Source organism: Scleropages formosus, chromosome 22 (assembly GCF_900964775.1).
Source record: "Scleropages formosus chromosome 22, fSclFor1.1, whole genome shotgun sequence".
Lineage (NCBI taxonomy): Eukaryota > Metazoa > Chordata > Actinopteri > Osteoglossiformes > Osteoglossidae > Scleropages > Scleropages formosus.
The window spans coordinates 12,668,183-12,682,045 of record NC_041827.1 but is presented as its reverse complement, the minus strand read 5'-3'; the positions used below and the strand labels follow the sequence as shown (position 1 = coordinate 12,682,045).

The window sequence follows — 13,863 nt, the reverse complement described above, 5'->3', positions numbered from 1 at the left end:
GGATCAAACATGGGACCTTTAAGTCCAAAGGCAGTAGCTCTAACCACTACACTAGGTGACTCCTTTGATTTTTCGTTGATGTTCTTTGCAGAGATCAGTCCAATCGTGAGTAGTGACGCTGTTAAAATCACAGGTTCCCACCTAACATACCTTATTCTTGCCTCCCAGAAAATTAGGCCGCCACAAAAAGTAGTTCAGATACATCCCAGTTATGCTCCAATATACTCATTATATGAAGCGTTGATGTAGAGGATGTATGTCTGGAAGGACACCCATGTGATCTGCAGCTGGCTGTGAAGCATAAGCTCTCCCAGGTGGACACGCGGTGCTTGCCTCCAGGTCCGTGGAAGCTGGCAGATCATCAGAGAGCCCTGCTGAATGTACCTGCTCCACCTTGCTCAGCGACCACAATCCTGCTGTTGCTGCCTCCGTTTGTATTCGTCTGTTGTATAGAGGTGATGCTAGGCTACTCCATGCTGGATACAGGCCAGGGCTGAGCATTCACTGAGAAAAAGACGTATTGTAACAAATGTTGAGACTGTGAAATGATTTAAGTCAGTCTGTAAGATTATAGTAAATGTTCGGTGCTCTTTTAAAGCTGGTTTGGTGAACAGTGTCTGTATCCTAGACTGAAGCAGTAGGATCTAGGGTATGAAGCCCATGATGGACCCATGTATCCATCCTCTATTGTGTTGAAGGTTCTTGAAGCACGATTTCAACAAAAAAGGTTTTTTTCTCAACTGTTTGGAGCTGATGACAGGATCTTAATCTAATTAGATCATTACAAGTGTTAATAATGTTGAAATTATGACTTTACAAAGATACAAAAAAATTCAGTGTGATTTATTTTAAATTACAATTTTCTCAGTGTTACTTTGTCTAAAATTTCTTTCAGTGATCGAAACCTGCGTTTCTGGACTCAGCCATTAGTTGGCAGTAAAATGCACTCAGAGCCGTGCGACTTGTTTCATTTTAGTTCCACAGTGTTTACTGTCTCTCTCTTCTTGAGTGTCAGTAATCAATAAGATGACAAAACATTATGACAAAAAATATTTTTGTGGAATGAACTGGTCAACAATCGGCAGTGAATAGAACTTTGTGGACTGAAGATATTTATATTTAAAGTCAATGTAAATTGGTTCTAATTTCACTGTTTTAAAATGAAAACTTCTCATTTTTAAGTGAAATTACATGTGAAAATCAGGAGGTTTTTAAGGTATTTTTGTTTGTTTTGACTATATCCAAAATTTTAATAAATTGTTACTCATAAGTAAATTATGGGATATCTGTATTATTAAGCTTTTATTTATTGTGCAGATAATACATACAGTAAATGTTGCTAGAAGCTGATGAATGTTGCACAAGTTTGTGGGATGAATCGGTCAGCAATCGGGATTGATGAAGATGCACGAATCTATTTTTTCCAACATTGTTTTTGCTATTTTAAATAATTTTTAAGTTTAATGTAGAATAAATGCAAGGATGTTTATTAACTGTGACAGAGAAATCGAGTTATGAACTAACCTTCGGCCTCACTTGTGTTCGTAAATTGAGGAACTACTGTATTCATTATAAAAATCATAATCATCAGCATAGTAATGCTTATCATCTGGCCATTTAAAAAAAAAAAAAATCAGTAGTCATGCCTGATTTAAAACTGTCTTCTATCTGCTAAATCCTTATTTTTAACACAATTTTACCTCGGATTACTTAACGCCGGCCGTGTTTTTATAACTTGTAACTTACTTCCAGTTTTTCATTGGTAATGTTTTGAAATTATGTGGAAAAACAGTTTTTCAGAAATATCTGCCACAGAAATATGTACTTGATTCATCCAAATCAAGCTTGGAGGTTATAACGTGAAAACACATAATGGACACTGATGGCAATATATCACGGCCTCAATGATTGCAACATAAGCTTGAGCAAAAGGGGGCTGTACGCATGGACACGGGCTCAGTGATTTACTGCGCTATATCTGGGAATGACGCCTCTTCCCCCAGGGGGCTCGCAGTGATGGATTTCAGAGACACAGCCACTGTGACGATGCGCAGAATCACTGGCGCCCTGGAACATATTGGTATCTCGGAGTTGTGGCACAGCTATAAAGGCATAACATAATAATGACAGAATTTGCTTCCTACAGTTGAGCCTCCTGGATGCATCTACATTTCTCCTCTGATTTCTTTCCTTTTTTCATATTTTGAGCAATATTATCAATAACTGTTTTCAGTTCAATTACACATAAATCTAATAATGTGGCAGTTTCTGCAATATTTATAAATTGTGATTTAATTTTTTTTTTTTTAAACTGAATTTTTTATTATCCGCCCACTATGGCCCACCTACTGAGTGTGCTTTCTAGCAGAAGGAGTCAGCAGGGTCAAGTTTGGAGATGGGGCCTGTCACTGAGGCCTGGCAGATGGTGAAGCGAGAGTGCAGAGATATTTAGAGAAGGAGAAGGACTGAGGGAAGGAGAGAATAGAAATGCTCAATACCTGGGGGCCCCTCTTCCCTGTTTCTCCCACTTACGTTGCCGTTTAGGAGCGTGTCCGTGTGTGTGTGCGTAAGTGTACGGCATCCATTTACATTTATTCATTTGGCGGAGTTTTTTCCACCAACATGACACCGGATCTTTATCCAAGGTGACTTACGGTGAATTTCCTGCAATCATTCACCCGTTTATACAGCAGAGCAGTCTAACGTACACACACATACACGCAAAGGACGATTTAGAGTCACCGGTTTGCCTTAAGTGCCCACGTGCAGAGGTGTGTGTGTATCTGAGAGAGAGAGGTGGAGGTGTGGGAAAAGCAATGTTTAATACATGAGGGCTTCTGTTATTCTGTCGCGCTGCTGCCTGCTGTCTCGGTATTTCAGTTTGACTGCATCTGTGTGTGTGTGTGTGTGTGTGTGTGTGTGTGTGTGGGAGGGGAAAAGACAGACAGGGAATAGCAGTGCTGAATTCACAAGAGTTGTCTTACTCAATGACGCTGTACAGGGCTCTGTCATTATTTAAGTTTGCGCGTGTGTGCGAGTTTGTGTGTTTGTGTGGGAGCAAGAAAGAAGAGAGAGGCAATAGCAGTCAGCGTTTAATACATCGGGGCATTTCTCCCTTCTTTAACTCTCTCAGTTCCCAGCTCTGTCACCATTTACATTCAAGCATGTGTGCACGTGTACGTGTCTGCGGGTACGAGACACGGCCACAGGGAGTACAGTAGCGGAATTTATTACCGTACACGGAGGCTTCTCTCGTTCTCTTAAGGGGCTCCCAGCTGTGTCACTACTTAATTTTTTTAAGTCTGTGTGCTGTTCTTGTGCGTGCATGTGTGTGTATTTCTGTGTTTGTGTGGGAGTGGGAGAGGAGCAGGGGTGCGGGATGGAAAGTGCTCCTGTGTCTTTGTAGGTGTGGGTGTCGGAGCATCTTCTTAAAGGCATAACAGTCCTGCTAAGTGCTGCTGTGCTGCTTTAATGCTGATGATTCGGGTTCAGCTGAAGGGCTGAACACCACCTCGGTGACATCCCCAGAGAAAGAAACTGTTACAAAGACCTCTGTGTGTTGAGAAGTGACCGGTGCTGTTTACTTGTGCTCATAAAAAAATCAAAAAGCGGTCTTCGTTGCAGTTTTTCTTATTCTCCCTGTGTAACTCAATCTATTCGTTATTAATAACCAGCCACCCTAATGCAGGATCGCGGTGGTCCAGACCCTGTCCTGGAAGCACGGGGTGTGAGGAATGGTACATTCTGGGTGGGATACAAGGTCATCACACACATACAGTCATTTATACACGCAACGAGCAATTTAGATACACCAGTTCATGTGAAACTCATGATTTGGATGGTGGGAGGAAACCTGAGCATCTGGAGTGGCGCTCAGACGAACACGTGAATGCCGTACAAACCGAACCAGATTCTCACCGACATCTGAACGCAAAGCCCAGAAGATATGAAGCGCTGGAACTACCCGCTGAGCCACCATGCCACCCTTTCTATGTAACTGTTAATGTAAATTGTTAACACACTTAGATGGTCCTCTTAGTATTAAAACTAAAGTTCTTAGTCGTCTCCAGTTAAATTTTTCCACGGCTTGACAGTAATAAAGACACACATAGCGCAGGCAAACTAAAATCCTTACGATAAGGACGCAAGCCATACAATGAATGCAGCGAAAAGCCACGCTTCGACTGACAGATGAGTGGCACGCTCTTTCTCTGGACCGAACAATGCGTCTTAACAGAAAGCAACAAAATAGGTTTTTTATTAAAAGATGAATAATCACACAACAGTGATATAATTGCTACTTTTCCTAGACATGCCGTCCTGGGCATATTTTTTTTTTTTTTTTTTTTTTTAAATTATATACTTTTACTTGTGTGCATTGCAATTATGCCTTTGTTCTTTGTTCACATCACATTTAAAGAAAAAAGTAGAATAAAACGGTGCGGACAAGTGTTTCAGATGTGTCCCTCCTAGTTTCTGTCACACCATCCGCGTATGATAAATCCAGTCTGCCACCAAAGGAATCTGGAAGAATGGCTTTCTTCTGCCAGTTGCCAAGCAGAGAAAGCCTTCTGATATCCTTTATTCATGTATTGTTTGCTCAAAGTACTGTTGGACTCTTTCCACACCTGGACAAAGTCTGAGGAATTAAATACTGCTGTCACTGTGGCTTTATACTACATTGTTGAAAGAAATGTACAGCTCGGTTGCAGATGGTATTTCCACACTCCAGCTGTTTTTTTTTTTTTTTTTTTTTGGTGGGGAGGGGCTTGAAATAATGAAAATTATGGGCATTTTGGTTTTTTTAAAAAAAATACTTTGTTATTTCTGTCCTCCGCAGAGCACATAACAGAGAAAATCTGGACATTTCTGCATTTTTCATGTGGAATTTTCAAACACCAGCTGCTGGTATGGTTTCTGCCAGTACCAGGACTTTAAGAAACCTTCTTTTAATAGGAGGCCTGCAGATATTGTCAAGGGGTTTGAGGGGAGGGATGGTCCTCATGTCGTTTTCCATCACTGGAGGCACGGGAGAAAGTGTAGCAGGTGAGACGGGCAGTCGGGGGACTGGGACCTGCGCACGCATCTCGAGTAAAGACAGGGAGAGCAGTGATCTGATGGGGCTCAGATATCTAAAGCACACAGAAGTGGCTCTTCGCGCAGTGTGCTCTCCTGTCTCGCCTACAGTGTACGGTGAAGATGTATAAATATGACGGAGAAACGGACTGCAGCAGTGCGGCTCGGTGTCTTATAAGTGGTGAGCCATCTTAAAGTACAGAATTTTATAAGTTTTCCCCCATGTGATTGATAGAAAATATAATTATTACTTGTGATGCCCTGCTCTTATTGGTTCAGAGGCTGTACGGAAGTTGCCGGATCTCAAGAATTTCCCATAAATGTTTGAATAGCTGCTGTAAATCGCTAAGGCTTGCTCATATTTCTAGGTTCGTTATGCAGTAAATGTCGTATTTCTGTATATTTGAGATAAATTTATTGCTATTCCTTTGCAACCTGAAGGACCCTGGTTTGAGTCCCACTCCTGCTGCAGCACCTTTGTTAAAGGCACTTAACTGCAACAATGTCCTGCTGTGTAAATGGCTGAATCATTATTAAAATGTTGATTATCGTGTACTGTAAGCAATCACTTAAATAAAGGTTAATAATAATTATTGTTGTTCCAATTAGCAACAGCATATGCCCTTTAGTGTGGTGTAAATAGCATATATGCGCCAGCATAGCATGCAGTTTCAGAGACGTCAGCATCATCCACTTATTTTTGTTTTGTTGAACTTTTGTTTCTCTCATGAATAGATCACATCTGTTCTTATGTCATGTTATCCTGGTTCAGCCAGTCTGCATCAGCGCCCTCTGTGGAGATGAATTCCTGCTTATTAGAGCAGATCATGACTCGTGGCGGAAGAGACGGGACCCGCTGTTACATGGGCGCTCATACACACATGCGTACGCAGGAAGGAGATGAGGAGGGGAGAGATGATTCAGCGGTTAGAGGACGATCGTCGAGGAGGAAATGGAAGGGCTTTCAGAAGGGGCAGAATGAGCCGCCAGGTGCGGGGCACGCAGAACAGAGTGGTCGATACAGTATAGTGGAGATCCAGCGACGGACCGGGATATGGGGAATGGTACCTGCCCTCGCAAAAAGAGGGAAAGAAAGGGGTGAGAGAGGTGCACTGTGAAGAAGGGTCTTCACAGGAGGACACACTCCTCATTATGTGCCGATAGACTAAGTAAAGTTTTTATTTTGTATATACTACTATATTCAATTGCATATATCTTTATTGCATTTAGCTTGAATTAAATTTTCCTGAGCTGTGGCAGTAAAATTTTTGCAAACAGTGTTATTGTAATAATAGATTTCATACACTGTTGCAGTAGGCAGACAAATTGCAAAAATTGCATTTGTTAAAAAAGTTTGTTCATTTCACAGTTCTGGACTATGCACAAACCAGAATTTAAAAAAAAAAAAAATCCACAAGGGAACAAACTAAACAAATTAGACAAATTTTTAATCAAATTTGAATGATCAGGTCTTGGTTCACAGCTTGCCTTAGTTGAAAGGTTTATTATGAGGAACATTATGAGCCCCTCAGCCCTTGTGTTCAACAGAGCTGCTGACTTGAGGGACTGTTCACTGTGTTTGCTTGTTGCTCGATCTACATCCAAACAGTTCAGTTTGCTCTTGTTTACAGATTCATCTTGAAACGTAGAGGGACGGTGAATAGTGTGAAAACACCTGGGCAACCTGGGCAGTACCTGTATGGGGCAGACTAGACAGAAGAGTGGGAGCCAAGCGACCAACAGGTGTCCTACTTCTCTGGAGCAGAAGAGTGTCAGAAGGCATATCAGCCCCTTTCCACATCAAACTTAACCAAAGTCCTTGTGGAAAAAAAAAAAAGGCAATAATCCATCGATCCATCCGATTTCAATAACCTCTTGTCCTGAGCAGGGTCACAGTGATCCGGAGCCTAATCGGGAATCATTGGGCACAAATCTGAGGGGGGTAGAACTAAATAAGGAGGCAGTTTATTTTCACATTTGGATTGAGTTAGGGGAGGAAGCATACCTGCCCACTACACTGGGCTCTGAGCAAAAAAATCTCTATTTCTGGGGTAACTATTGTTGTAAAGTAAAAGTGAAACTTAAATTAAAATGATCACTTGAGATGTTAATATAATTATAGGATGCACTTGTACAATGACGGTTGATCACTTCCGAGAAACACTGGAATTTGCTCTCCTTGCTTTATCTCTTTAAGATGTTATAGACAGGATTCCTTCCTGTTGCAAACTCAAGTTCTAGTTTTGCCATCTTATCACACCTTAAAGTTTAAAGGGCGATACAGTAGCCCTATGAATCTTTTTGCTCTTTTGCAAATGCATTTTGTGTATGACCATTGCAAAACTCTTCTCTTTGATGTTTTCCAGTCTCACCCGGAAAGGTATTCTTGATAGGCTAGAATATTCCAGTACAATTTTCCATATTCATTATGAACCCTATTGACCATGCATGAAATTAAGGTCATGTAGTTGTGCGTGGGCATGGTCAAGATGCTGCTTCCGACATTTATCTGAGATGCACACCTGCGAATGAGCATTGCTGTGATCCCCTTTGAACATTTGAAAGTAAGTGCAGATCAACTACAAACTTTTTTTCTTTTGAATTTATGCATTTTGCTCTCTTTGGTTTAGGATGGATTTGTGTGCTTTTAGTGTTGAGTTAAAAAAACAAAAAGAGCCTTATTAATTTTTGAAAATTGCCCTTGAGTCGTAGTTAAACACAACGACCTGCAATGGTTACTAACAAAGTTCACTGTAGAGCAGGATTGTTGACGGCCTTTTTTCATCTATCTGGACTTTTCCTCTTCACAGCTGTCAAGCTGTTGAAAGACATCAAAAACTGATCAAATCCAGCAAGGCCTGTTGACGTTGAGAAAATGCGTTTTAATCAGGACGACTGAAATGATATTCACTTTAGGCCATTTATGTTCCATATGTCACAATCAGTTTTTTACTGTGTTCAATTATTTGTGACTAGATATTTGAGATGATAAACATCTGCCTGGAATGATTCTGCCATGTGGAGGTTGCACAGCAAAAAGCAGTTTTTTTTCAGCCTAATGTTTTATTCTCACTCATCTTAGCATTGACCTTTCTGCCAAGCAAATATTTTTAGAAACTGAAAGAAGAAGTGGAGATGTGTGTTTCCCCATCTATTGAACTGTGAGGGTCCGCGAGAGAGACAAACAAGGGCATCTTATCCCAGGTCATTGCATGCTAATCCAGTACACAGGCTTTCGTGTGGTATACCACAGTGAGCGTGGCCTCCAGGACTTCATAGCCGACTGGTTAAATTTCAGCTGGTGTAATGACAAATTTTTACATGCAGATGCTTTAAAATTGCAAGCCCGAGGAAAAGAGGGGGGGAAAAAAAAACAAGAGTGAAGAACAACATGGTGTTGCACAGAAATAGTTTAAAATGATCTGTTTCAACAGCTGCTTGGGGAAGGCCCCGCAGATGGAGTGCCCGCCACTGTTATACTGCATGGACTTGGAGGAATTAAGAATGGTGTCCAATTGCACTCTCAGACTCATGCATATAATTAATATGTATATGGTACATGATTGCTGAAAATACGTGGCATATACTGTATATTGTTTTGTATGTTTTGTGTTCCAAATAATTTGGGTCCTCCTTAAAATACAGAAAACAGATTTGAGCAGTTATGTATAACATGGATGGGGTAGCGCGGCAGATTTGGCTGGGTCCCACTCTCTGGAGAGTCTGGGGGTCGAGTTCTGCTTGGAGTGCCTTGCGACGGACTGACATCCCGTCCTGGGTGTGTCCCCTCCCCCTCCAGCCTTGCGCCCTGCGTTGATGGGTTCGGCCCCGGTTCGTCGCCACCCACCTCGGAGCAGGTGGTTTCAGACAGTGTGTGTGTATACATAACATCGTAAATTTAATGAAGTTCAGCTGAAATTGGCCATAAAATAGAAAAAAAACAGTAGGTAGCAGTTTACCTGAAATGAACAATATGGAGAATTTGGAGAGTGAGTGGCAGCGCATGGTCTGTGGTGGTCAAAAAGTAACATTGGCAGTTTTGCCTCCTTTCTGAACGACACATTCTGTGCTTTTCATACGTTTATTCAGCCTGGGCTTTTGGTACTGCTGGTGCCTCTTGAGAAAACGTAGGTTGCATGGGTTACGGTTGCTGACAGGGGCCTCGAAGAGCTATTTGGCAAGACCTGTGTCAGCAGTAAATCGCCGAAAAGACCCTTTCAGGATTCTTGTGCTCCCTTCTTACAGGCAGAATTTACCCTGTATGGGGGCAAATATCTTCTAAATCTGTCTGAAAATGACTTCAGTGAAAGTTTTACAGGACATTTTTTACGTGACTTGTAAAGCTGATTTTGTCGAAGACCCAATTTACAGACATGCACCAAATCCAAGTGATAACCAGATGCTTGGTAAGATTAATAAAAAGTTAAAGATAGTTGTTGGAACAAGGGGTATGATAACTCAAATTTTTAATTGGTTAAAGTTATTATACTGTGTAAATACAATTTGATTTGTAGGGCAACCAGTGGAATTACTGTATCTTGTTAATATTTTAGTGTGCCTTTCGATGATTAGTATATGCTATTATATGCTTTAACAGCTCTAAAGTATTTCTTTAGACATGATTTCCGCTGTCACTTTTTTAGGGTTACATCCATTAACTGAGCATGAACGTTAGCATATTTTGGGTAATGACTAGTCAAAATATATACAACCACGATTCATGGAAGCTGATTAGAAAAATAAAGTGTTGCATTTCATTTTCTTTTTGTCGGATTGCATTTATTGCATCCTGGTTTCTGACACAGAGGCTGAGGGCATTTGAAAAGTGCTTCCCTGATTCCTGCATCCCACTCAGTCTTCTTTACATGATGCACCGCATATCTCATGGTACCATGAAAAAAAGGTACTTTTGTGGTCAGCACGTGCCTTACTGAGACACTTAACCAGAACATTGTTAAAACAAACAAAAAAAAGCAAAACAATACAGATATTCAACTAATACACATGCATACAGCAAAGGAGTAACGTTCAAATATGTGTAGCTTTTGTGGGTGATAACAATGCGTAGTGTACCTCATTAATAGTACAGGATAACAAAGATCTCAATCTAAGAAGGTGAGGGGCAAAGAGATAGAGAGGTCAATCTTTGGGCGATGACCTCAATGGCAGATAATGCACGAAGTGTGAGAAAGTGTGAGACATTAATGATAAAGAAAAGGACTCAAAAGCAACACCAACAATTTACCAAAATATCAAGCAGATAAAACCAATAGACAGGGAGCACAGCAATGAAGCAGAAGCAGGTGAGAATAGCAATGATGACCAAAAGAACTCTGATCTGCTTTTAGGGGACCTGGAGAAATAAAATCCTGCACAGTGTTATGCACAGACATGTGCAGTTACTGTAAGAAAATGACAGCAGCAAGACATGCTTGAGGGAACAAACTAAGAATGATCTCCAGGTTTTTAGCGGAGACAGTTGGGACACTTGGTTTGTGCATTTGTTGGAATTTTGTCATTCTGACTTCATGGCAAAAAAGACTTTTGAGATGAAGAAGGCAAGTTATGCATGTATGATTCATTCCAACAATAATGTTCCCTCCGCTTTGTGCTGTCTCCAGCTGATTAACTGAATTATAGTGCTGCCTTTGAAGAAGTATGTTTGACAGCTAACAAACACTTAAAGATTACCGTTGCTTATCCACATGAACTTTTATTAGTCTTTATCAGTCTGATATTTCTGCTAATTTCAAATCTCAGCGTTGCACTCCGACATTACATTTCAGGATCTCTATCTTGTATAGTGATTGGGGGCATTTTCTTGCAAGCTGAAGGTCCCTGTTTCAAACCCTCTGGAATTTGCCCTGAGTTCCTTCAGGTACCGTAATGGTTAGTGATTGCCTCCTACTCGAAGGTCCCAGGTTTGAATGGTTTGAAGGTCCCACCTCCTGCTGTAGTGCTCTTGTGCAAAGTACTCACCCTAAATTGCTCAAATCAAAATTACCAGCTTTATAAATGGGGAATTCAGTGTAAGTAGCTTAACACTGTCAGTTCCTTTGGAATTGCATAAACTAAAAAAAATGTAAGAAACTGAGAATAGCTTGTTGTTCTGCACAAGCTGTAAATAACCTTGTGCAAAGTCATCAGCTATGTACATGTTTCAAGCCAATCCTTGAGATCACTCTTGATTTTTTTATATTTTTTTCCAAAAACACCAAATATGGCTTAGATGATTTGGAACAAATTTATGACAAATTAAGTATTTCCCTATGAAATATGTAATTCAGTAACCGCACTTCCAGTAGAGTTCTTCAGTCCTCCTGTTCAGTAAGTCTTTCAATATACTGTCGATTCATTATGCACCTTTTTTAAGGTATTCTTCAAAGTACTGTGCTGTTTATATATGAAAATCTGTGTTGATTCTAGATCTTACAGCATGCAGCAAAAAAAGACATTTCTGGAGTTCATGGTGCAGTTAAGGGATGGACTTGTAACCTGATGCACTTGAAATCTCTGGAGAAGCTGTGCTGTTGTGTACAAACTTGGCCTCATTTGTAAAATTCCCAGCTGTATAAACGGGTAAAACTAATTGGCCTGGGAATATTGTCAGCTATGCTGCTTTTTCAGTACTTATATACAAGCAATCAAGTTGCAGTTTCCCCCTTTATTTCTTTTAGTTTGTTAGCCTAAGAGTCTTTCTGCAAACGTAGTTGGTTTGTATTGACCAGGTTAGAGATACAGTATAACCTGGAGGGAATGCACCATGTGGAGTGAAATCTCATTAACATACTTTACCCATGTGACAGTAACTTCAAAGTGGCATCTTATGTATGTTAATAATGCTGGAGATACCAAAGCCATGTGGGAACCTATACCATTAAATCAGTCTATATAGATTAACTGATGGCTATATTCAGCAGTGCGACCAGGCACATATTGCCAAGTAAATATTATTGCATATTATTTTAAGTGTTTACAAATTCTTTCTGTTTGCAAAATGTTAAATACTGTGCTTATTATTAGAATATTAGAAAGGTACGCACTTTTTAAAATAGCTTTTTAAAATAAATATATTTTAACGGCAGGAGACTTAAATCGTATTTTTTGGAAGTTTTTTAAAAGCCTGTTATGATATTATATTTAATAAAGCTACCTGAGATGTGAAAATCGTCAAAAATATGTAGTTGTTTTGTATCATTCCACTTGTAGTTCAAATTCACCTAGAGTCAGCAGATACAGTGTTGTACGCATTCATTCAATTCAGTTTGTCTTTTTTTTTCCAAAATCGATTGATTGGTAAGTGTTCTTGTACTATATCTGAATTTCAGTTTAGCAGTTTTTTTCATACTGTAAGAGTTAACATTTCAGACTTAAAATGGAAGACCTGCCAGCTCAGCACACCTATATGACATGGAGCTGAGGTGGACAACTTGTAGAATCCACGTGAAGCTAACTCTTCATCTCCATTTGAGACTGATACTTTCTTTGTCTGGAAGCTTTACACATAAAAAAACCAGAAAAACATCAGCGCTAATAGGAAGAATTCTGACATGAAAAGAGTCCTATTTCATATCCTTTCTTTATTTTTTCTAGGGGATCTTCCCAGCAAACTATGTTCACTTGAAGAAGGCAGTTATAACCAATCGAGGGTAAGTACCTTTGTGAATTACAAGCTGCTCTTTCTTTCTTTCTTTCTTTCTTTCTTTCTTTCTTTCCTCCCTCCCTCTCAGCAATCATTCATACATAATTGGTTCAGGTCCTCTGTATGTTGTCTCCTTAAGTGCTTTTTACTAAAAGCTATGCCAGGATTTGTTGTTTCCAGTTGTTGTTTTATTGAGCTTTATTGAATGAGCTTTATTTCCAAGTATGTTTATGGTGAAGCGGAAGTACACTATGGTATAGTTACGATGCATCAGGAACCCACTGTATACTGGATTCAGGGACAAGATAGGGTGTTTGGCTCGTACAGAATTACACATTGTTCCCAGCAGGATCTACTCTTGTGTTCAAGTCTTTCAGTTTGAAGTTCACTTTCAACTGTCATTTTGCACCCCTGTCATATCTGGGTGTGTTTGTAGGCTTACATGCATGTGTATGTATTTGTTTTCTTACACGGTAAACCCTGAAAGATAGACGTTGTGGTTATTTCTTGATGGAAAAGATATGCAAAACAGCTGCTTAGTTTCTGCATAAAGGTTTTGAAGCTGGGGCTGTAAGGACAATTTATTATCTGTTACATCCGTCAAATTACCGTAGTATACTTTTACCTTAAAACTGGCATTGCTATGGATTATGCGATTTTCTATGTTAAAAAGGTTGCAGGAATGTGAGCTATGTCTCTTTGTTAAGATGACGCTTGTTTATTTAAGTCATTATGCAATTATGGGGAAAATATACGGAATGTAAACAGTTCATAAGAAGTACATGACTACAGTGATATGTAAAAATAGCTTTCAGTTGCACTGTCATGACCTGTTAAAGATTGAAATAGAATTTTTCACATCTGCTCTTGGTAATTAATGAAATTAAGTAGTTTTAAATTAGATACTTGTGAGGCATTCAATTAATAGTGCTCCTTCTGTTCTATAAACCACTAATATAATATTAAATGTTTTTTTTTTTCGAGTAAACAGCCTTACTACAAGTCAAATGACTTCCCCCTGAATCGGCTGGTAAGGTAGCAGAGTTAAACTAAGAGAAAATAAGAACAAGCAAATGGCAGGAATTGTTTTCATGTCAGAACACAATGTGTCAGTAGTGCTTCAGTGAAGTGAAGCAACGTAATTA

At 39.8% G+C, this 13,863-nt stretch overlaps 1 protein-coding gene across 1 annotated transcript in view; it reads left to right on the top strand.

Moving 5' to 3' along the window:
- Positions 1 to 13,863, top strand: part of dock3 (dedicator of cytokinesis 3) — a 197,212-nt gene that overhangs the window by 71,230 nt on the left and 112,119 nt on the right. The window contains exon 4 of the mRNA XM_018747099.2: positions 12,670 to 12,725. Coding sequence (XP_018602615.1) covers positions 12,670 to 12,725 — 56 coding nt within the window. The remainder of the gene's footprint in view (positions 1 to 12,669; positions 12,726 to 13,863) is intronic.